This window comes from Musa acuminata, chromosome BXJ2-2 (assembly GCF_036884655.1).
Source record: "Musa acuminata AAA Group cultivar baxijiao chromosome BXJ2-2, Cavendish_Baxijiao_AAA, whole genome shotgun sequence".
NCBI classification, from domain to species: Eukaryota; Viridiplantae; Streptophyta; class Magnoliopsida; order Zingiberales; family Musaceae; genus Musa; species Musa acuminata.
The window spans coordinates 32369661-32394648 of NC_088339.1; the positions used below are offsets into that span (position 1 = coordinate 32369661).

General features: G+C 36.7%; 3 protein-coding genes across 3 annotated transcripts; 2 read left to right on the plus strand and 1 right to left on the minus strand.

Moving 5' to 3' along the window:
• Positions 1-58: 58 nt before the first annotated feature.
• LOC135606128 (uncharacterized) lies at positions 59-3482 on the plus strand. Its single transcript, XM_065096948.1, has 4 exons — positions 59-212; positions 307-348; positions 2096-2259; positions 3225-3482. Exons 1-4 carry the CDS (start codon positions 158-160, stop codon positions 3240-3242), a joined length of 279 nt encoding a protein of 92 aa, XP_064953020.1. The 5' UTR covers positions 59-157; the 3' UTR covers positions 3243-3482.
• A 377-nt stretch (positions 3483-3859) lies between these two features.
• LOC135606127 (protein VERNALIZATION 3-like) lies at positions 3860-6593 on the minus strand. The gene is made up of 4 exons (XM_065096947.1): positions 6218-6593; positions 5974-6035; positions 4391-4431; positions 3860-4276 (listed from the first exon to the last, which is right to left on the minus strand). The coding sequence occupies exons 1-4, from the start codon at positions 6413-6415 to the stop codon at positions 4050-4052; spliced, it is 528 nt and encodes a 175-aa protein (XP_064953019.1). The 5' UTR covers positions 6416-6593; the 3' UTR covers positions 3860-4049.
• A 7533-nt stretch (positions 6594-14126) lies between these two features.
• On the plus strand, positions 14127-23093 carry LOC135606130 (mitogen-activated protein kinase 1-like). The gene is made up of 6 exons (XM_065096949.1): positions 14127-14477; positions 14684-14813; positions 20345-20482; positions 21210-21542; positions 21865-22045; positions 22687-23093. Exons 1-6 carry the CDS (start codon positions 14260-14262, stop codon positions 22857-22859), a joined length of 1173 nt encoding a protein of 390 aa, XP_064953021.1. The 5' UTR covers positions 14127-14259; the 3' UTR covers positions 22860-23093.
• The last annotated feature ends 1895 nt before the right edge of the window (positions 23094-24988 follow it).

Sequence of the window (24988 nt, forward strand, 5' to 3'; positions counted from 1 at the left end):
ACGGTTCGGCCGGTTCCGGTTTGGGAGACGTGGCCGCGCGGCTACATCTCATGTGCGCCGCACGTGTGAATAACTAGTCACCGAGCGATTTGGGTCTTCTCTCGAGGACGGGAGAGCGAGAGGGCGATTGGGAGACGAGCGCAACCCAAGCAAAGCCATGAAGAGGATTCCTCGAATCAAGTTCCCGCAGAGGCATCCGCCCAAGCCCACAGGTCCTTCCATCCTCTTCTCTTTCTCCCCCTCGTACATTTCCTTTTAGGGTTTCTAAATGCTCCTTCTTACGATCGATTTGATTGATTCTCGTAGGATCGTCCCCGGCTTCTGATGAGACAACGTTCCTCGAATCAAGTATGTTAACTTCCTTTTCCCCTTCGTAGTGGAGGTCTTTCATGTTTCGATCAGCGTAGAAGAATGTAGTAATCGTGCTAATGATACGTGCTTACGGTCGCGGGGTTACGTTGATCTAAAAGATCGATTTGGGTTTCCCCGACCGACTATATGGTTGAATTTGAGATTCACGTCTTGGTTATGTTTGTTTTCTGTCAGGGAAAGAAGGAACAGAAATCACGTTGTTAACAATGTGGTTGAAGGTGGGCATGAATTGTGTTTTATGAACGTAATGCCAATGAGATCGAAGGGGAATAAAGAATCATAGCTCATCGTGTACAAATCCGGATATGTAGCATCTTATCTGATTATTTATATTGAGAATATAATGAATATATTAATTTTTTTTCTTCCGCTTGTTGATTGATTCCTAATTGCTTTTACTTTCCCATGAAAAGAAGACATATGTAATTATGAATTATGCACATAACTTCAGAGATATCAAACATTAAATTTCCTAGCGGCTCTCGATTACAGGATTGAACCATGTACAAAATATTTGGTGGAGCATGTCATAACTAAAATTTTTATCTGCAGTATGATTCCCTCCCTGAAAAAATAATTAAATCTAGGGAAATTTAGAATAATTGCCCACTTGAGATAAGTGGTTATGCTTTTAAGCCAGCTATGTTCTACTTCCTGATAATACTTCATTGAATTGAAAATCCTCGGTTTTTTATCTTATTTGTTCTATTGCCCTTGTTATCGTGGAAGGAAAAAAGTAGCCTCCCATAAAAATTTGTAGAGCTGATGGGTGCAAAGGTAATTAAGGATAAGCCTTAAATAAGCCCCAAAGTATGATTGTTGTTCGTCTTCTTTGCTAATTTTCAATCCCCAAGATTGTAATCTTTCTCTTCTCCTTTAGCCTCACCTCTCATCACCAATCCCTCGCCCCTTCCTGGTTGTCCTCCTTTGAAACACATAAGCCTCTTAAGATGTTTTCTTTTTGCCTTACATCGGTTGCATGTCCTTAGCAATAAAAAGTGGTCGGAAACAATGATCATAAGGAAACATCACAAATGTTAACATCAAATAACTAGAAAATTAGAGGATAATGAAAAAGGTACCTATCATTGATCTCTTTCCATTCTGCAAATTAAATTATTTCTTCCCAAATGGACTTACACAGCCTTTAGAACCTTGCTTAAGGCTTTAAAGGTGTATTTTCCCTTATCAAAATGCATAAGGTGGAGTAAAAAAGAGTAACATGGCAAACGGAGATGTCTCAGGTGGATAAAGTGCCATGAATTAGAACACATCTTGTGAAAGTGCCAAATCTGTCTGGTGGGCAATTTGTAATTTTCCTACTTCTCTGTGCCCGAGCCTCTAGTAGATCCTTTGTTGTAGATGAATCTTGATGAGAACAAGAGAACAATCACTGCTTGCAGTTCTTGGATATAATCATTTTGGGCCCATTCCAGCACATAAACAGCAGAGAAATAGCACTGGGACTTTCGTAGTAAGTAGGCCCTTTACATCTTGGAGCCCTAGATTCATCACGTTAATTGTCACTGTGTACATGTTGTGTTAGTGTCCTGTTCATGTCAGTGTATCCATGCTTCCTAGGCTCTACGGTGATTGCAGATATTGTGTGACATTTTGCTAGGTATTAATGGGCCTTACTCTATCAGTTATGGACATAAGTGATACATCTTCTTTTCCAAGTTTTACCTTCCTATGGTAATTCATATTTGCATTTCTTTTTTAGATGTAACATCCCAACCCAAGGCTGCCTCATCATCTGGCGATGCTCGAAGTTATAGATTCCGATCGGATGTTCCTGCTCCACCTTCCTACACTGCTGCAGGTGGAAAGGCTTCACTCTTGCCAAAGCGCATACCAATATCAGATAAAGAGATCGAGACCATTTTGGTGCGTGAAATTCTTTCTTGTGATTCTTACTTGATAAGGTCTATCTATCAAAACTATATAATTAAGCAATGAAGTCACTGCCTATTTTCCTTTTTTATATGTTTATTTGTTCTCTGTAAGAAGTTTTTCTACTAAACTATTTTTCTTGGTGCTATATAATATTTACCTGTGCCAGATTATTGTTGCTAATATAATAGATGGCAGCTCAGAAAGTGTTTGTTAGGTGTGGACTCTTTAGGAGCTGCGTCTAGGAGTCTGATATTTAATTGAGAATATTCCATGGAGTATAATTTTGTCCATTTTATGACAAGTCTATTAATATCCTATGATGTGTATTATGACAAGTCCTTACTACTTGTAAAGAACATTTGCATGAGCAGCTAGTCTGTGTCTGCTGATACTTTAGATCTGCTGGGTTAGTTTAGAACATCTGTCCCAACCAGTTTGTTGCCGGGACAGGAATGTGTCCTTTTCCTAAGGGATTGCTTATGTGCTATTCCTGAAATGTGACTTCCATCTTTTTCTCCTAAATTTTCAACCATCGAAGAAGTTTTTCTTTAGGTCAGTTCTGCTTCTATCAATAATCTTGATCTCTGTTTTCTTTATGTAACTGTGATTTCCTTTTTTCTTTTGGTTGACTTTTGATCTTTGTCAAATATCTGTGTTATGTGGGAGTTGGAGCATGTAACAAACTGTCCTACTAATCATTCTTTAGTATAAGTGTGATCCACTAGCTATGATCATTTCTTTAGATGCATATATGTTCCAAGTCAAATAATCTTCTGACTTGGGTTCTATTAAAAAGAAAGTGGGTTTCTTTTTGTTGGCAATATGTGAACTTCATTTTTTATCGTGTAAAAGAACTATGCAATCCTTGAGTTTGAAGGCACAAAAGTAACTCTCCTTTTTGTTATAGTCATATTATCCTTTGTCATATGGCCTGATGAGCATTCTATTTTTCGCAGTTGGGTGGCTGTTTTTGATTATGCAAGCTGTCGGTTGCGCTCGTGAGTAATATTGCATGAGTGTTATGGTTGTATCTCAAAGTACATTTCTTAGGCCACAAACTTTTTGTTCCCTGGAATTTGAGGTTTGACCCTTAATTTTCCTGCATTTATTGTAATATTAATGTAAGATTACCAACTCAAAAGATGGTTACTTTTTTTACCAGTTGTAAGGTGGCATTTCTTTCTAAGCTCTTTGAGATGCTCAACTTCATTGGATCTTGAAACTTGTTCTAGTGATGGTAACACCTTTAAGTTTGCTTCTTGAAACATGGATCTGTGACAGGTCATGCTTGTGTTATGGAACATTCAAGCTTGGATGATTGTTTGCTTATCTTACATTTGGTTTGCTTATCTTAAGTTGATGATATCATTCATTGGAACCATTAGTTTAGTCGAAAAGATAGAAAACCATTACTAGTATCAGATTAATTGAAGCTAATTTGTAGGTTTCTAGTTTCATTGGAGGTGCAATTATCAAACTCCCTTTCCTTCTTTGAAAGAAATTAGGATGCACACAATCTTATGCTTAAAAGTGAAAATTAAATCCAGAAGATAGTTAGTTAAATGAAAAGTTCAATGAACCTCCTAAACAATTGATCAAGAAAAATGTAATGACTAGGATTTCTATAAACATTATTGACTCTTATATACATATTCACATTGGCTTTTCTTGATAGATAGATTGTTCCCTATTGTAAGAAAAGAGAGGTGAGAAGAAAGAGGAAGGTCCCCAACCTCACCAGAGCCTGTATTGTATACTGTGTACATGTATGCATATCCAAGCTACATCCTCCTCCCACCGGAGCCTGACTCTCTCTGGCAGTTGAAGTAGACGGCGGCGACCGGCGATCCGAGGTTATAGAGCTCCGCGAAGTCCCTGGTGTTGAAGTTCTGCCGCCACCCGGGGGCATCCACAGCTTGCCGGCTGGGGAGCTGCCTGAAAAGCACGAAGACGTAGCGGTGGATGCCGAGCTGAGGCCGCGGGCTCTCGTAGCACACTACCTCCTGACCTGCAGCCAATGGGTGTTGCATGCATGCATGGCTGTGAGACCTATTTCTGCTCGAGTGCGAGAGTCACGTATGCAACGAGGTATTTGATCTTGTTCTGCTTGAAGAGATCTTACCGTGTGTTGCTTCGGTCTTCGCGGGGATGTCGGTGATCAACCTGCAGCAGTGGAAGGATCAAAAACTAGTTTATTTCGTTGAGAATTTAGTGAGAAAAGCTCGCACAAGAACTAAACGAACGAGACAATCACACGGTGTGATGCAACAGATATGAGTACGTATCTTCTTCTTCTGCTTGTGTTGAAGCATCAAAACTGGATTATTTTGTTGAGGATTAAATGAGAAGATGATGGTATGAAGCAATACGTACTTCTTCAGCAAGCAAAAACTGTGTGTTGCATGCATCCTCAGCTTGTAGATGGTAGAACATACAACTAAATAAAGCAAAATAAATGATGGTGTTGAGCGATGGAAATGACTTCAAAGCCTTCTTCTTCTTAGAGGCATCAAAACTAGTTTCTTTTGTTGCGAATTCAATGAGAAGAACTTGCTAAAAGACCATGTGTTGAGTCATCAGCTTGTAAAATGGTAGAACATATGACTGCATAGAGGGAATAATGATGGGGTGAAGCAACTAGACATGACAACACTGCCTTCTTTTTCATCTTCTTCACAATTAAAAAGGCTAAGTAGTGTACATAAAGATATAATACAAAGATTTCTTTCATTATAGTGACCCACTTTGGATCTATAATGGACGAGTTATGTGCTGGCTGACAAGTTCCTGTTCCTTGTAGATCAAAGTGAGCTTCAGATATAAAAGCAAAAAGGTGAGCTTGCATTGCATAGAATGACAAGTGCTCACTACTTCATGCATGTGGTCTGGAGCTGCATGTATTCTACTATACAAAATTAGGGGATATATATATGACATATCACTCTTAGAGAGACAGCTGTTCGATCATATCAGGATGTACAAAACTGATCATCAGCAAAATCACTGGTTTTCCCAAAAAAGAAAACAAATCTTTGCTAAGGTTACTGACCAGACTACACGATTGAGGTGTACTTGTACTTAATTGTTTTGATGGTTATTCTTAGAAAGGAGGAGATTACACTACATTTATCTGTGGAGAGAGAGAGAGAGAGAGAGAGAGAGAGAGAGAGAGAGAGAGAGGGAGAACTGGAGAGAAGCAAAATCGGCATTAGAAGCAGGATATGCATAAGATAGAATAAAGTATTGTTGGTGGAACCCATTATGAACAGAGTCTTTTATCACCATTAAGGCTTTCTTTTTCTTTAATCTCTTCTTTATTGGTAAAGAGTATATCTGCAATCCATATCACTCCTCCAAACAGTTCCTCAGTCATATCAGCTGTACCATGCTGCAACAGATCATCAGCAAAATTGCTGGTCTTCTCTAAGGTGGATGGCCAGATTACACCACTAAGGTGTTCTTCTCTTTGTTCTAATGATTATTCTCAGAAAGGAGGATAGATGCAAAAGTAGCAAGAGCTGAACAAGTGTATATATATATACATAAGATAGAATAAAGTATTTTCTGTTGGAATGCATTATGAAAGGTGCATATATGTATCATGTAATGAAGACCTCACTGGTATGCTTAGTCTTGGAAGATAAGCACTTCTATGATGTGTATCTAATATAAGCTTAAGGAAGCAGCTATGAAAGAAGTGCTCACCAGTGCAAATACTCTCTGAGGGTTGGATCACTTGGACTGGGAGCATCTGGGTCTACCATAACCTGAGAGACATGCTTTAGACATCAAGAACCACTCAAAAATCTTCTGTGTTGCAGAAGATACTTAAGGTATTGGGATATATATATATATATATATATATATATATATAGATGCTAAGACTGGTCACTGCATCAAGAACATATATCAGCAAGTATATGGATGTATCATAAGCATGGAGACTTACCAGTGTGTAGTTGGATCTGAAGTCACTTCCTCCAACCTCAACTCTGGGCTGCTCAGCCACAGCTGATGGCTTAAACTCACATCCATTGGTGACCTCCCTGGTGCTATATATCACTCTGAGATGTACACTTCTTGTGAACGGATCAAGGACATCCCCAATCACCCTGCTCACAGCTAAAGAATCCCTGTCTCTTTGCATGAGATCCAGTACTTCTCTGGGTGCAAATGGACTCTGAGAGAGAGAGAGAGAGAGAGAGAGAGAGAGAGAGAGAGAGAGAGAGAGAGAGGAGAGAAGATAGGTTAAAATTCAAGGTAAAAGATTGCAGGGTGTCAATAGAAGCGACTTTTTGGTTCAATTCTATACATATAAATAGCATGTATCATGTGACATGAAAAGTGAGAGGATGAAAATTAGTTTCACGTTCTTAAGAATCATAAGAGTGAGACTATATATATATATATATATATATATATATGTATATATATATGTATATATATATATGTATATATGTATATATATATGTATATATATATATGTATATATGTATATATATATATGTATATGTATATATATGTATATGTATATGTATGTATATATATATATATGTATATATATACATATATATATATATGTATGTATGTATATATGTATATATACATACATACATACATACATACATGTGTGTGAATTTAATATAATTATACATATACATATATAAACTTAAGTAATATTGACATAAAGTGTTAATCATGAAGTGATTGAAGAGATGACATGGCTTGTCCTTGGAAGGATAAATGATCCTGTGGTTTCTGATGTCATTGGGTTTCTTCTTCTAAGGTGTACAAGTCGAAGCATGTATTTGACTTGATGAGCTCTTTGTCTGCAGCACTCACCATAGAAGTCCTCATCATTTCTTGTCCTGTGACCCATTGGTTGATGCATGAAAAAGGAGGGGGGCAATGACACCTCCTTCATTTGGTTTCAGCCTTTGTCATTCGAACCAGTGGTCATCTCCATCACCCTCGTGGTTTCCATGGTTGTCGAGTCCTCATTGGCCGAGGTAACACTGATCCTTAAGGCTCAAACCCTACCATTTACGAGCTGTCGAATTCCTTTCGTCAGTAGAAAACTTATCATACGGGGAAAGATCTTCGTACCAAAAGAATAATCCAGAAAGTAAAGCATAAAATATAAATAAAAGAAATGATCGACTCAATATTTACGTAATTCATTCTCCTAGTTTATATCCACAAATAAAATTTTGAAGGAACTAAAAATTTCCTTCGGTTAATTTAAATCGAAGTATAAATCCTTTTGTATATCCTCTCATATAATTTTTTTATTTTTTCTCTCATCCTTTCTAGATTTGTCAGAGGAAACATAAGCGTACTCTATTATTATCGTCTATCAAAATCTAAAGATATATGAGATAATTATTAAATTATTAAATTATAATTTCTCATATTTCAACACTTTCCTATGTGTAAATCCGATGATAGTTACGATCGATATATTGTTAAAGAACTATTGCTATAAAATTTTCGATTAAGATTAGAATCTTTGAATTTAATTTATAGATAAACTCAGAGTAAAAACTATGTTATAAAGTACTGAAACTCTTAGGCATTTTAGCTCTATAAACAGAGGTAGAATGCAAACCTGAAGAAGATTTTTCCAACTATACGAGGAAATATCTCTATTCTGTTTATTCTGTTGAGGAAAATTCTTCCTCCTAATCTGTATAACATGTTAATATATTCAAGCTAAAGCTATTTTATTTCTACAATAAAGCTTTTTCAATTATTGTTCTTATCTTCTATTCTTTTTATCAGGAAGGAGTCTCAATCAAAGAATGGATTGAGTACTTTGTAAGATTTGTTGTTAATATCATGCAAATATTTTAGCATCTGAGTATTTTTTTTCTTCACAGTATGCAGCTATCTTCATGTGCAAAAGAGGAGCTTCAAATTGATTGGTGATCAGAATACAGCAGAGGGGCAGTTCAAAGAGAGGCATCAAATCAGATTGTTTATGTTCCCTTCTTTTGCCACTTATGCCTTTCTTTCCAACATCCCCACCTTTTAGAATCGCATGTATCTCCATTCCTTTAGTTGGCAGCATAGAAAGCAAATGGTATACGCATCTTAAGACCATGATGTGGTGACACTTCTGCAGCCACAAATGATACAAACAAACAATGAATTGTGTCAATTCCAACCCTTAAATTCTTTGAAGTGCTATGTTCTTTGTCAATAACATGATCAACATCTTTTATCTTGTTAATCGAGATTAAGATTGCTATGTTATCTATCAATAACATGATCAATCGATATGATCGTTATGATATTTTCTCATTAAATTAATGATTGAAACACCGTTAATATATATAAAAAAATCTCCATATATGCTTTTATTTTGGATATTTGAAACTCACATAAATATGCTAGAGCTTCTAAGCTACTTATGGGTATTATTCTTTCACAATAAAAAAAAAAGAAGGAAAAGGCGACATATGTGATGTGAGTGTTTTATGTTCTCCAAGTAGAATATGAGATATGGATATTTTGTACCATCAAACACAAATATGGGTGATTTTTGCCCTCGGACTAAAGCGAGATATAGTATATGAGATACAAACATTTTTTACCCTCAAGTGAAATCACCTCTTTGATTAGTTTTTTTCGCTCTTCCAAACACGATACTACTCGAAGAACAAGAATCTATTTTTCCAAGTAAATTTATGAACAAATTTAATCATATCAACCATTTAGCACTTCTATTGCTATAGGTGTAAGTTTACTTCTTTTTCTACACCATTTATAAGAGGAAAATGTTGCTTTCTTTCCTAGTTTTGTATTTGTTTTGTAATCTTCATCTGCTTGGTTGTCTCTTTTTAGTTCAATCTTCAGTCTCCCAAAGTTCTACCCCCTCCAATCTGATGCAGATATATCCAGTTTAGTAAGTAATACTGGGATTAGCATGAGATTGAAGGAGTACCCACTCTTAAGGTTTTCTAAATGAAAGTTGTGATTTCCATAGAAGACTACATGGCTTCTATTAAAGCTCTAATGCAAAACAAGGCACTGCATGTGCATATAGTTGTGTTCTACAAAGAAAAGATGAGTTTTGGTGGTAGAGACATTGTCTGATATGAACATGAGTGATTACATGATCAGGCAAAGATGAAGTGTAACAACATCAATCTACATATTAGTGTAAAGATAAGTATAGCTTTACAGAAAAAGATACATTAGATTTAATGCAGTACTGTGGGCAAGAATTGAACATTGCTAAACATTATTTGGAGACAAAAGTTACTATTCTTTTCCATAACCTAAATCAAAGATGCATACGTCCATTCACATCTGAGCTAATCATAACATCATGGTTTGGAGGCCAGTTTTCATCTCATTAAGTATCCCAGATTCTTAAGTTCATCTTAATGGAGGTTTGATGTTAAAAGAAAGCCATGTTATTTCTCATTTTTTTTTTTACATGCAGATTTATCCTTCTTGATCTTTTTAGCAGGAAGAGAAGCTATTGATTGAGTCTTGAAACCCTAGAGAATTTGTTGACAGTAATAGATTGGTTTGGAAATGGCATTTGGCTCTGTCAATTGGAGCTTCTTTCATGGATGAATTAGATTCTCTTCACAAGCAAATCATGAATCTAATTAGGAAACACATGAACTTGGGTTCAATCATAAGATTGCTATTGTCAGGAAAGAAGACATTGACACCATTTTATGATCCTTCGATACTATAAAAACAATAAAAAAAATAATGAAATTATTACAAGGATGATAATGAAATCCTTCATTCCATGAAAATATCAAAACACATGGTATAAGATTTTATCTATGACCAGGTGTTATCCATCTCGAGAGTCTAATCTCCGAGGGGTTGAATGCTCCTTCATCACTGGAAAACTAGCATCGGATGTCAATCACTTTTGATGCTCAAATCAATTAGAGGTTTGATGTTAGAGTTGAAGGTGAAGATTTGAATCTTGAATAATACCTAAAAGGTTTCTCTATTTATAGAATGATTAGAACCATATTCCGAGAATAATGAATGTTTCGAAGAATATTTCATTCCTCCAATGCATAATGACATAACTGTGTGGATGACTCGACTCAAAATATTCATCATATAAATGTGTAAAACTACTAAAGACATAGATGAACATAAAGAATTTGTCATACTACTAATCACCTGCACTGCATATAGACACAGCAAACCATATCAGATCAGAAGATGTAGAAGCAAATCTAGCAAGCCATCTTGTCTGTTCTTCTTCTCCTCCTCCTCCAAAAGAAATGTTTAGTCTTACAAGGGTGTGAGCAGCTGAGGTCAGCTCCCTGTAGTCAACCCTTGTGAGCACCTGTGCTGTGAGATCTCATCAGTGAAAGACTTGGGGAAGAAAAGAGGAGGAGAGAGTGTGATCTATAGAGTTCAGTTAACTTGGCTCCACCTCAATCCAACCCAATTCCAAGCCCACAACCAAGTTCAAAATGGCTATGAAATATATATATATTATTTATAGTAAATATATAATATATAAATAATATGTTGCCTAACATATGTTCATGATTAAATAAGATATAATCATACTAATTTTGTACATAATTTAGTAATGATTTTCTCAATCAATCATTAGTCTGATTTAAGGAGATAAGATTTGTAAACAACCAATAGTTAGATTCTGAAAAAAAAGATAAAAATTTATATTCCCTCAATTATTCACTGATTTAAAGAACTGAAAGCATCATGTACTGTTAGTTTGGTTATTGATAGGAATTATTCTGCCATCTTTATGAACTTGTTTACTAATGATTATTACCTGATCATGTGCACGTGACATTTGATGCAACACTGACGGTCACGATAGTTACACGTTATCCTATGAGTCGACTTTGTTGTAGATTTGGAGTCAGTCAACGAAGACAGCTGTGCTCTTAAAAGCCGGTCAGCCATTTTCCCAAGCTACTTGCGTGCACGTCAATGAAGGACACCTCCGTCGACGTGTTCATCTTGTTGTTGCCTTCCGCTCTCGATGCCGGCCATGTGACGTCCATGAATCCTTCCTTCTCAAGGAATCCATCGCCCACCGCTCGACGTCGGCTTCGTCGACCTCGCTTCCGCTGCCGACACCCGTCCGCGAACAGCTGCAAGCTTGCTCTGCTGTCTCCGTCCCTCTCCACCCTATAAATACGCCCCCCAACTGCTTGTTGTATCGCCCCAACCGATCACACGCTCAAGCTACCTCACCTCCCTCGTTCGCAATGGCAGCGTCCAGCTTCACTTCGAAGGTCTCGCTGCTGCTGTTGCTGCTCGTGCTGGTCCTCGCCGAGGTCAGCGCGCAGGAGCATAGCCCGGCCCCCGGCCCTGCGCCGGCCATGGACAATGGAGCTGTGGGGGGTTCTCCCGGCGCCTGCGCGGTTGCTTTGGCTTCCATCATGTCCTTCGTTGCTCTGCTCGCGCGCTGAGTGCGTGCTCTTCCCTCTTGACTGTAGAAGGGTTGATTTGTAGATGACAGGTAGATTGATACATTGAGGAGAGTAGTGAGTCTGAGAGTTATGATTCTTCAGCAGAGGAGTGTGCATGATGTGTCAGTTATATGTTACTAGTTCATGTGAAATAAAGGACCTCATTCATCCTTGAGATATGGACAAGGTGAGTGCATTCTGCTTCTTCTTCTTCTTCTTCTTCTTGAGTTCTGGCTTGACATGGAACCAAGACATGGAGGTCATATAAATGGACGGCTGGGATGTCAGGATAAAGTCAACACCGATTCTGATCGGACGGCTGATGGATTTTCTTTTATATTTGATCATAGAAACCACCAACCGCCTCGGTCATCAAAATACTCGCAACTCGCTTCCGATACCCACACGTGCCCGCAACCTTGTCGGTCAAACCCGTACCCCAGGCATCACGCACCGTCCGTTCCTCCCGCCTGCGAATCCTCTCCGTACGATGCGTCATTCCCTTTGATGTCACTGACACCCGTACAAAATCTTTTCTTATACACCGGTCCAGCCCGTGATGCTCGTCCATCGTCGCAATTATTATTATACACACGTGCAAAATTACATGTGTGTCGCTCCTACGTCATTCCTCTATATTTAGTTCAGGTTACATATATGCACATCCAAAAATAATAATAATAATAATTATTATTATTATTATTATTATTATTATTACTATTATTATTACACATTCAAATTTCTATTAACTTTTGAATTAAAATTACAAGGGCAAATTTGTGCAAAGGTGTCTTTTTTTGGGTTTTGCTAAAACAATATCTCATTTTTATTTTTTTCCACATAGTATTCCTATTCCTAAAAAAATAAAATAAATAACTTAAGGTTATTATCTACATAAAAAAATTCTCCATCGATTATTCGATATTCTTTTATTTTAAGACAAACATGAAAGAAGATCTGAGTAGGACCCAAATCAACATGAATACTTAAAACTTGATTTAACAATATTATATGTTAAAATTATACATTTGAACTTTATATTTGTACCAGAAATATTGTTATATATATATATATATGTATAATTTTATGTTAATATGTTATTCTAAGTTATTTATTAAATTTCTAATAATTTTCATGTAAAATTTAAAATTAATTTCTCAATTTTACATTTCTAATATTCTTTTAGTTGTCTAATAAAAGCATTTATTGGTTCAAATTTATTTGAACAGGTCTAAAATTTGTTGAACCAAAATTGATCCAAGCTAGAATAAGAAAATGACCCATCACATGTTGAGATTGAGAGCCAAAGTTGACTTGTAAAATAAATAATTATTTTTTTATGGATATATTAAAATATGTTTTTTAAAAAATAAAATTCAATCAATTTTCAGTTCACTTATCAAAGATTGACGATTTAAAGTTTCATCCAATATTATTTTCTACAATAAAATATTAATATAATAGTGATGTATCCAACTTACTTATCAAAGATTGAGATTTAAACTTTTACCTAACATGTTTTATAATGTTACAAGTAGTTTAGATGGTAAAGTCTTTAATAAATTATTGATTGAATTTGTTAAAAAAATTAAGAAATTATTTATTTTTTAAAAGATAAAGTGGCAAAGAAAGATTCGATATTAGAATCTTATGATAATTTTTTTTAAAATTATTATTTTTTTTATAAGTGATAAGTGACAAAGATGAATTTAATTTAACGATATTATAATAATCTATCAAAATTTTTACTAGCTAAGCTAGCTAATGTTTTAAAATTTTATTATTATTACAATGATAATACCTAACCTCTAACAATACCAATATTTATTTGGATTGTAAAAAAAATAGGCACAAAAAAATGTTTTTATTCTTCAAAACTAAAAGCAATTTCATTGTTTGGCTAATGTTGACTAGCAATTTTATATTCTTCAAAACTGCATATATATGCCCTTCTAAAGCAAATTATATCCTTATAAATTTGAAAATTTTATAGATATATTATTGTAGGTAACATAATCACTTGAAAATTACAAAAATGATTTTTTCTATACCCACTACTCTAAATTTCAATTCCAAAAAATATTAAGTATATTTTGAATATTTTAATGGATTAATTTTATCTAGTTAATTATCACAATTTGAATCTATCAAATGGACAATAGCAGAAGTGTCATACATGAAGAAATTAAATATCTGAATGCATATATGTACATGTCTAAGCATATAGAATTCAAAATTTGAAGGTGCAAAGGTATTAAAATTGATGATAGATATATACTTAAAATTGATGATAGATATATACTATATTAAAATTTAGAGGGGCAAATATGTTATTTCGAGACATTGAGAGGATAGATATGGAAAAGCATAATCATCTGTCCGTCAACGAGACTCCTCCGTAACGAATTGACGCGTAAACTTGCGTTGCAATGGCGAGGAAATCGAAGAGGAGGGCAAATTGTGGCCTTTTCTAGAGCTAAAAGCGACGTCGGGCAAAGAGGGGATTGGATCGACCGTTAGGGTTTGGAGAGGAGCGAGACGGAAGGGGGAGGAGATGGAAGGAGGAGCTCAGCCGACGGATGCAGAGATGGCTGATGCCGGAGGGCAGCCTCCTCAGCCGGTCCCGTCGCAGGGGCAGGAGAGCATCCAGGCGACGCTCAGCCACGGTGGCCGGTTCATCCAATACAACATTTTCGGGAACATCTTCGAGGTCACCTCCAAGTACAAGCCCCCCATCATGCCCATCGGGAAGGGCGCCTACGGGATCGTCTGGTAATCCTCCTCCTCCGCCCACCCCTTCTCTCTCTCTCTCTCTCTCTCTCTCTCTCTCTCTCTCTCTTGGTTTGCTCCCTGGTGGGGAAATATCCGATCTTGTTTGGCTACTCGTGGTCTCGATCGCATTTGATTAGAGGAAAGTCCTTTTTCTTTTCTTTTGATGGTGGTTAATTGTCACTTGGTTGTCGGATTTGTGGTTGCAGCTCGGCTTTAAACTCGGAGACCGGTGAACAAGTGGCGATCAAGAAGATCGCCAACGCATTTGATAATAAGATTGACGCGAAGAGGACGCTGCGTGAGATAAAGCTTCTCAGGCACATGGATCACGAAAATGTCAGTGGGTTTGTCAGCTCTGTTTTTTCTATGTCGTTTCTTCTTTTGCTTTTCCTTTTCTCTGCTTGGTAGTTTAGGAGGGTTTTTAATGATCAATGATGTAGATCAATTAATGAAGTACCAAATAATCAATTTGTCACTCGACGTCCATATCCGGTGTGGCTTTTGCTACTGCGTGATCATTTTGATTCACCTGTCGGTGTTGAGTGAGAAGCACAGAAAATTCATAAAATATGCACTTTTAATTTGTGCTTCCTGTAAATGGGCAAGAGATGCAATGTTACAAGTAGTTAATTACAAAAGCAAACGGATGATTTATCAGGACACAAGGATTCTAAAATAGGTAGCTTACTTTTATTTGCATAGAGAAAGGACATATTGTTCATTGATTCAAAAGAACGAACAGAATAAGCTCTAAATTAGAGGGAAGTGCCTTTGACAGCTGTATGGATAATTACTTAAGATAATAGAGATGGTAAAAAATAAAGAACCACATGGAGGTCTCGTCGCTAGTCTAGCATAAACATTGGGGCCTATAACACCCTCTACTAGTCTACAACTAAGCATAATGCTAACTGTTGATTTTTGTTACAGCCAGAAAACTAATGGTAGACTCGATGTTACACTTGACAATTGATAGTCCAGAGATTTCAAGAGAAACTCTTTCTCTAATATTCGATGGAGTTATGATCAAGAAGATGGGATAGGACAATATAACTGTAATCGAGCAAAACGTTGAAAGTTAGATGTTTTGTTTTGTTTTGTTTGCATTTTGTTTCAATCATGGAAATGCCCCTCCTAACAGCTACAAGATTGATTTTGTTTATAGCATTTGAATTTTTTAGATGCTATATAATGAGATGAATGAGTTGTTTCACTGAAGATATAGAATGAAGAAGATTTGTAATTCTTGGTTGTTGGAGGTATATAGTGAAGACCAAGAATATTAGTTTGAACTAAATGTACAGTGTTTGATAGACTCCTGATGCACCTGTTAGGAGGGTTTTGTCCATTTTAGTTATAGATGGAGATTACCTGAAGGAGACATGAATATAAGCAGTTAATCGCCAGATTCATAGACAATTGCTGGTGATACTTGTCCTAAGTTGTATGAGATTCAGGACACTGACCAAACTTCATAAATATTTTAAGCTATTGTTGTTACTTAAGGTCTATAAGGCTTTATTGTCACTTGAACTAGGATTTGACAGAAGGATCTGAAGAGGAACTAGAGGTGAGCTTGCATCTCCAAGGGGATGTGCTAATGTGTTATTTGTGGAAAGATAATAAATTAATTAAATGCTGAAAATGTTTAAACAGCATATTGAATAAGGTAGGCTGTGGTGATTGGACCATTTATTGTCTTCAATCTTCATTTTGAGAAATCTTTGCATGCAATTTCACTACAGTGTGATAGCTATAACTACAATTAAAGCAAGAACGTGCTGACAAGAAATCATTCAATAAGCCTCTTTTGATGGCTGACCATAGAAGATGGGATAGATTCACACACAATCATCTAATCTGAACAGCAGGAATCCATCCATACTGTGTCTATCCTGATCAGTTCTAATTTGTATTATTATTTGGATGATATCACTGCAACTATGTTTTTAATAATAATAAGCTAAATCCCTGTCATGGATGGTTAGGTAATATCAATTCTGAGAAGCATTTGTTTGAGAAATTAAAGATTTAAGGATGACGCTCTTCCTCATATCTTTCTTTCGCAAAAAGGAGAAAGGAGGAAAACAAAAGAAAAGGAATCACAGGAGAATCACCTTTTTAAGGGAATCATTAGGTCTCTCATGATCTCAGGAGAACATCACCTTTTTAAGGGAATCATTAGGTCTCTCATGATCTCTTTAGATATTTAGATTTATTTAAGATTATATTGAACATAAGGATGATGTCTTTTATGAATCTATCAATTATATATTCTCAATCAATTGAGATTTTTTAATCTTGTATTAGAAATCATGTTATTATATATCTAAATCAAGTGAAAGGTCTTGTTATGATAAAAATAGGTATAGGAAGAAAAGAAAATCCACCCACCAACCACTAGATCCTATGATTTGATCTCACATCTTTTGGTTCTTTTTTTTCATTCTTATATATATATTTTTTGTTTGAACTAAACTAGAAACATCAAGGAAGATAGATTGAGATATAGAGGCTATGAGGATTTTCACAAATTATTTCTTTAATTTACCCGTTTCCCTAGTTTCACCAATCCAATGTACATGCATGCCACATAATTCTTCTCATTGTTCTCTGTCTTTACACCACTTTCTATTACCATTAGCCATTGTTGTGGCTTGTGCTATATGGTGTATGGGATAATGTTGATGGTCAGAACACATGCAATAGAGACAATAGAGGGAATAAAGGAACATAAATAGGTGTGCTACAAGGATGCAAGTTATGACTGTGGATAAATGTTGGTAGTGATAGTGACACCTAGTACATATGGAGACAGAAAGACAAAAAGCCAATACTATGGAGCAGTGATCTAAAAAGCGCTAGGCGCCAAGATGCAAAAACGCCTGAGGCGTTAGGCGCTCGCCCAAGTGAAACGAGGCACTAAAATATAAAAAATACATAAATTAATTAATAAATATAATTATTTAAATAAAAATATGATATTAAATTAAAAAATCTTATAGAATCACAATATCACATTAACAAAAAATCTCAAAATTCAAAACAATAACAAAATTTTTAAATAAATAAAAATTAGCAGTATTAAAATCAAAATAATATATTATTAATCTAATAAATAAAAAATATTGTTACTGGTATACAGTTAACAGTTTACTATTAATATACTGTTAACAGTATACTATCGAGTCGATGTGAGTAGAGAGAGTAAGAGTAATAGTAGCGGCAATGGTAGCGGGAGTGGGAGCGACGATAATGGCAAGCAACGATAGCAGCGGCAGCGATAGTAGTAGCAGTGAGCAGCGGTGTAAGAGTAAGACTGAGGCTGCTGACTGAGAAAAGCAGCAGTGGTAGCAGGAGCGGGAGCGACGATAGTGACAACGGCAACAGCGACAGCAATGGCAAGCAGTGACAGCGGTAGCGGAGAGCAGCGACAACGAAGACGGGCAACGATAGCAAAGAGAAACAGTGGCAGTAGAGAGGAAATGTCAGTGGCAGAATCGCGAGCAAGGTTAGGGTTGGAGAAGTCGCGAGAGGGATGTTGGGAGGCTGATATTGGTGCTTTAGTTGGTTCAATCGAACCAACTGTAGCACCGGAGACCGAACCAAACGTAAAACACCGGTTCGGTCACCTGGTTTAACCCGGGCGCTCGCCCGAAGTGCCCGACGCCTGGGCTCGGGCAAGCGCCTAGGCGGCGCCTCTTTGAAGCGAGGCGCCTGGACATGAAACGAGACGCTCGAGCCTCGTCTCGCCTTGCCAGATCACCTAGGCGAACGCCCAAGCGCCTATTGAAATCATTGCTGTGGAGAATAAAAATAATTAGTAGTTGACATGGGGGCTGACCATGAGAGCTAAGGGAGAAAGCCACCTGCAACTACAAGTTAAGAGGGAGAAGCTACTGGTACACATGCACACAAATGTGTATTTTTAATTATACCAAGATTATTTAGTTGATTTAGATACAACAATAATATGATTGTTAAAACAAGATAAACAAAGATATCCATTTCTCTAAACATTTAATCAAGAAGACATTATTTGATTATTTGATAGAACGATAAGGTTACTCACTTGTGACTGTTAATCATTGCTGTGGAGAATAAAAATAATTAGTAGTTGACATGGGGGCTGACCATGAGAGCTAAGGGAGAAAGCCACCTGCAACTACAGGTTAAGAGGGAGAAGCTACTGGTACACATGCACACAAATGTGTATTTTTAATTATACCAAGATTATTTACTTGATTTAGATACAACAATAATATGATTGTTAAAACAAGATAAACAAAGATATCCATTTCTCTAAACATTTAATCAAGAAGACATTATTTGATTATTTGATAGAACGATAAGGTTACTCACTTGTGACTGTTATCAGAGTTTGGGTCACGAAAATAATATTTTCACTTAAAAGGGTAAGATTGCATATATTGACTTTCCCCAGATCTCACAGGGTTTTCCATACGTTGAGCCACTTTTTCTAATAATTTGAAGTATTTATGTATTAGCATGATGATCTTTTGGAGTATTGCAATAGGCATCAATCAATTCAATAGTGGTAGTGTCCCACGAAAATAAAACTGATATAAGAGTTTTGAATATCGATCCGTACCGGTGTACCGAGCTCTACTCAGTACGGTATGTGCCGGTATGTACGCTAGGACATACCGACGATACACCCTAAAATCTTAAAAATATCTTTACCTACCACGCCAGGACGTACCGATTAGTACGCCTTGGTAATGGTCGAAATCCGAGGCGATATAAGTTAGTACGCCTCGGTATCGGTTAAAAAAAATTGGTACCACCTTGTAGAGAGAGGTATGCATACCGGTATCCTCTAGGACCGGTACGTACCGCCTGTATTGGGCAGTACACATTGAAATTGTGTAAAAGTTTCTAGCTTCATTGATTGTTATCCGTTCAAGTAAAAGTTTCTAGTACACATCAAAATTGAGACATCAGAGTACCGGTATCACTTGTTATCCATCCAAGTAAAAGTTTCTAGCTTCATTGATTCAGACATCGGAGTTCATTTGTATTGGATGCTAGTGCAAAGCAATTTCGTGGCCAAAAAATTTTCTGTTGCTCCAGAAACAAACTGTACATATAACAAAGAAGATACACAAGACATTTCCTTCTTTACAGGTCAATGATTTTGTCCAACCAATCTCTCCTTTTGCTCATATGACAGTGTAATCACTTGGGTTTGAACTGTATCTTTACTTAACTTTCTATTGTACTAATCACCGGGCATCATGGGTTCAAATCAACAGCAAAATCATTGCAACTTGGATGGTAGGAATTTGTCATGGGTTCAAATCAACAGCAAAATCATTGCAACTTGGATGGTAGGAATTTGTTATGGTACTGACAGTCTGACCTCTTTGGCATGGGGTAGGGCTAATGTACATAGGATCCTCTATAGATCCCATGGTGAGCAGACCTCCATATAACCTTTTGCTAAACACCATGCCACATGCCCAATGGTACACTTGTTACTGTATATTAGTGATTCAGCTTTGGAGTATAGCTTGCACCAATGTAAAATGCTGAGCTCATGCTATACAGCCAACTAAATTAAGTATCTCTTCAATTGATGTTGTATTCTCAAAGTTATTCATGTTTTCTTTGAGGCAGAGATTGTTGTTCTTGGGACCTCATTTTGTTGTCTAAGGGTGCAGGATCCTCCTTTACTGAAACTCATCAGAAAGTAAAAAATGGCTAGTTTTGTTTAGAACCTTAAATTTCTGTTTATGAAGTGGAGCATCAAAATGCAAAAAAGGCCACACTGAGTTTGTTGGGAAAAAGAAAAAACTCGAAGTTGATCATTTTTTCTGACTCATAATTTTTGCATATGCATACAGATAGTTGCAATCAGAGATATAATACCACCACCTGTACGAGAGACATTCAATGATGTCTACATTGCTTATGAGTTGATGGACACTGATCTTCATCAAATTATCCGTTCAAACCAAGGTCTTTCTGAGGAGCATTGTCAGGTTGTATCTTTTAGTTCTTCACATTATACAGATCTATTATACTTATTTTATTGTTAGATAGTCATATTTGATTTGTCACTGCACCTATCATGAGTTTGAGATAGCATCAGATAGTCATCTTACATTAGGCCTTGTCAAGGGATATTCTGTTTCGAATGGATTTACATATTGTTTCCCTGTTCATTAACTTTAGTACTTCTGTGTATTACTTCAGTTAGTAACAAAAGATGGCTAAATTTATTTGGTTTTGATTATAATTTGTTTGATTACTGACCTAGAAAACTTTCTTTATTTTATCTTATCTAAACAAATTGCTCGAGCATCAGTGAGACTTTGTCACAAGAAAAAGGTTCAGAAAGCTCACTGGTTTTACTTAATGAAAGCTTTAATAATTTTTCTGTAATGGTTACCAGCCAAGCTTATGAAAAGCCAAGCTCAAGCTCAAACCTGATAATACCCATATAATCCTTGTAGGAAGCTAAACCTGGGAAAGCAGTTTGTTAGCTTGGCTTGGCTCATTACAGCCTTGCAAAGGCCATCAATAAGTCATAAGCTGAACAGATCACAGTTCCAATAGGAATCTTATTTTCTTGCCTCATGGTTTGGTCAAACTTGTTAATCAATCATGTGGAAATTTATTTCTTCTTTGATTTAAATATTCTGGGATTTTCTCATAGTTCATCGTCTGACTCGTTCCAGTTGTCTCTTTTGTTTCGTTCCCATACAGTATTTCCTTTATCAGATTCTTCGGGGTCTAAAATACATACATTCAGCAAATGTTCTTCACAGAGACCTAAAACCAAGCAATCTCCTCTTAAATGCCAACTGTGATCTGAAAATTTGTGACTTTGGACTTGCTCGTACTACCTCCGAAACTGATTTCATGACAGAATATGTTGTTACAAGATGGTACCGAGCTCCAGAATTGTTGCTAAATTCTTCAGAGTACACTGCAGCAATTGATGTGTGGTCAGTAGGCTGCATCTTTATGGAACTGATGGACCGGAAGCCTCTATTTCCTGGAAGGGATCATGTGCACCAGCTACGGCTATTGATGGAGGTATGATCTTCTCATTCAAACCTTGCCTTATGTGACATTTATAACTATTTCTTGCTAATTTGACATGAAATGACTAGTATTTGGATTTGTATCAGTGCTCTTTAAACCAAGATTTCGTTCCTTTTCAATTGGTTTTGGATCTTAATGAACATCCAACACAAGCTATTGAATGAATGATAAATGTCTTGCATTTATCTTCACTCTAACATGTATTGCCTTAGAAGTTGACATATTATATTGCTTTATATTTAATGTATTTGATGTCCTCTAGTGTACATGTGCATCTAATTTTTATTTTGGTAAACTACCTTGTATCATGCAGCTTATTGGCACTCCAAATGAGGTTGATTTGGATTTTGTGAATGAAAATGCAAGAAGATACATTCGCCAGCTTCCTCGTCATCCACGTCAGTCCTTTCCCGAAAAGTTTTCTCATGTTCACCCTGCAGCTATTGATCTTGTTGAAAGAATGCTAACATTTGATCCTAGACAGAGAATAACTGGTGAGTTCTTATTTTTCAGCTTTTGCCGGTTTTAATTAATTTGAGAAAATTGCTAAGATAATCAACACAGTCATATATTATTTTACAAGTTCTGCTTTATGATGCACTTTGTGTTATGCATTGTGTGTGATTATAGAATTGTGGTTGTTGCCCCTTTAAATTATAAAACCATGACTGATGTAATGAGCTCTCTCAAATTGTTTCATGCATGGTTGCACATTATTAAAACATCAAAAATTAAAATATGTTGACTTGTACTGTCACAACTTAATATTTTGTCGATTGGCAGGTTAGCAAGTTTATCTCTTGACGATAACATTTCTATACCGTTTTGCAAGCAGATTATCTTTTTAATTAAAGATACAAGAGAATCACACACTTTCTACAATTCTGAATTAGCTAATAAATTATAACCTTCAAGGGATGATACTTGGAAATCAATCAGAGACCTACGCTTAATTAGTACATAATTTTAAATATATTCTTCTTATGTACATCACATTTCATTACCTGCTTAATATTTCCTTTGTCTGCTTGCTCAGCAAAGGATTAGTCTGTGAAAAATATCTCATGCCCTTATTTCCTTATCGTGTCATGGTGTCTTGTTTGAATGGTTCATTTACTTTTCCATTTGTTGGCAGTTGAAGATGCACTTGCACATCCCTACCTGGCATCTTTACACGACATTAGTGATGAACCAGTCTGCATGACACCTTTCAGTTTCGACATCGAGCAGCATGCACTCTCTGAAGAACAGATGAAGGAGCTAATTTACAGGGAGGCTATTGCATTCAACTTGGAGTACCAGCAATGAAGTCGATCAAGGTCCTATTTATTGACAGATTGGCCTTTTAGTCAGTCTAATTCATGTTGTTCTGTATGGCATTGTCGCTGATTTCTCGATGTATATATGTGCTTCTTACAGCCAGTTGAAGCTCTCTATAACTCTAATTGACCCAAAACCTCAGCGACTTGGTCGATTCTTGGGCATTATTATGTGGAAACTTCTTGTCACATTTTTAAGTAGGTCGATTAGAAGTTTTGCTTATGTGGTGTTTTTATAGGGTTCTCATTTATTTTTATGGAATTTAGCCCTCTAAAATTCAATATGAGGTTGATTAAAAAGGCTGACTGCTGTTCCTTGCAGGAGATGTTTGGAGTCTGTGGTTAGCAGCAGGATGTTTCACTATTTCTTCTCTTCTCTCCTCTCCTCAGTAGTAGGAGGGCGGGCTAATTACATGTTTGTTCTGATAGTTGCCTCCTCGTAGCATGGAGTTTTTGGACTTTTAAAAATCACACAGTTTCCAAAATGTTTTTTTTTTTTGGTTTTGAAACGAGAAAATTAAGTAATTGGAACAGAATTTATTCCCAAAAATACAGAATGCTCCTCCAAAGGCTGGAGGAGAACAAAAAAATACCCTGCCTGAATGGCGAGGTTGGTTGTGGGCTGCCATATGACTCTCCCTGTCTGCATGTTGAAAGCCAAAACATTTAATCTTACAGTCATATGAAGTATATCATTATAGATATTTCTCAAATATCATGGAGGCAGATTAGATTGAGGACAAATCAACGTAGCTTCAAAGCAATCAGATTTTACACTAATGTTGGTCATACTGGGCTACGAGGCCTTTTGAGTACATCCTCATATAGCTCAGTATTTGGCGTGCAAAGGGCTTAAAGCTCGGCGACGTAGTTGTCGAGCAGCGTAAGAGCATCTCCGACATAGAGCGTCCACATCTACGACATCCTCTTTTTCCTCTTCTTTTATCTCACATCTCGTTATCGCTCTTTTTTTTCATCCACAATAGTCACCTGTAACTCCTAACGGTGTCATCATTCGTCACCATCAAAGATGTAGCTAAGACGTTGAAATTATATTTTTACCCATCATTTTCATGCTTTTATATGTAAAATCGATGTCGTTAGGGTAAATAGAATTAGATGTTTCACTTTCATAACTATAGAGATCCCAATATAAATTTTTGAAATCTAAGGATTGGGATGCTAAAGAGGTCTAACCAAAAGGGGTACTATGTAATTAGCCCTCTTACAAACCCCTCGTTTGCCCTTATCATTGCACCATTATTCCTTGCCTTCATCATCACCCTTTTTTACCGCTCTCATGTGGTCTCCTTCATCCTACCATTCCTCAACCTCATCCTCTTCCGCTGCTCTCACGTGGTCTTTCCATCTTACCATTGTTTGACAGTGTCGAGGTGGGCGACGAAGCTGAGGGCAAGGAGGCGCCCATGACACTACCTCTGCCTCATCAATCACCTGACCCTCCCCAAGTATTGCGAAAGGAGGTGGCCATGGTGAGACTTCCCCTCCCTCCTTCCTTCGCATGGCCTACCATGCCAAGCATTGCTCATGCCTCATTGAGCTACTCTGTTTCCTTGATTGAGCGATGACAAGAGACAAAAGCAATGAGAAGAAATGAGCAATGACACACTTTCTTCAGCATAGGTGGCTTGAAATCCAAGAGGCGAAGAATGGGCTAAGGACAAGGCCACACATGAGGACAAGGGGTAATCTCATCAAATGAAGGTGGTAGAAAAGAGCAAGACGACATTTGAGAGCGACAAATAAAGGCACAACGATAGCAATTGACAAGGTGGGAACCAAAGGTATTCTCTCTTGCTCTTATAGCAAAAAGAGAACAATTCATTGTGTACTAACAGCTAACAGCAACATTTCCTCATTCTTTTCAATTAGAATGAGATTTGTTATCAATCATCAAACAAAACCCCCCAATCTCACTATGCACCTTAAGAAGCAAAACACCTCCTCCTGAGAAGCTTAGCTAAACAGTTCTATCGTTTGGATCGTTCCTTTCCAATTTTCGTGGTAGAAAATTTAATGGCTGTAAGCTTGAAAAATAAAAATAAAAAACAAGGATTAAAATTTTATATCGTACCAAAGTTTCGAGCTAGGACATAC

Coding starts and splice junctions, on each gene's coding strand:
- LOC135606128 (XM_065096948.1), top strand. CDS start 158: ATGAAGAGGATTCCTCGAATCAAGTTCCCGCAGAGGCATCCGCCCAAG. Junction 213..306: donor GCATCCGCCCAAGCCCACAG/GTCCTTCCATCC, acceptor TGATTCTCGTAG/GATCGTCCCCGGCTTCTGAT. Junction 349..2,095: donor GACAACGTTCCTCGAATCAA/GTATGTTAACTT, acceptor TTTCTTTTTTAG/ATGTAACATCCCAACCCAAG.
- LOC135606127 (XM_065096947.1), bottom strand. CDS start 6,415: ATGCAAAGAGACAGGGATTCTTTAGCTGTGAGCAGGGTGATTGGGGAT. Junction 4,432..5,973: donor CTCAGAGAGTATTTGCACTG/GTGAGCACTTCT, acceptor CCACTGCTGCAG/GTTGATCACCGACATCCCCG. Junction 4,277..4,390: donor GAAGACCGAAGCAACACACG/GTAAGATCTCTT, acceptor CATTGGCTGCAG/GTCAGGAGGTAGTGTGCTAC.
- LOC135606130 (XM_065096949.1), top strand. CDS start 14,260: ATGGAAGGAGGAGCTCAGCCGACGGATGCAGAGATGGCTGATGCCGGA. Junction 20,483..21,209: donor TTTCTGAGGAGCATTGTCAG/GTTGTATCTTTT, acceptor GTTCCCATACAG/TATTTCCTTTATCAGATTCT. Junction 22,046..22,686: donor TCCTAGACAGAGAATAACTG/GTGAGTTCTTAT, acceptor ATTTGTTGGCAG/TTGAAGATGCACTTGCACAT.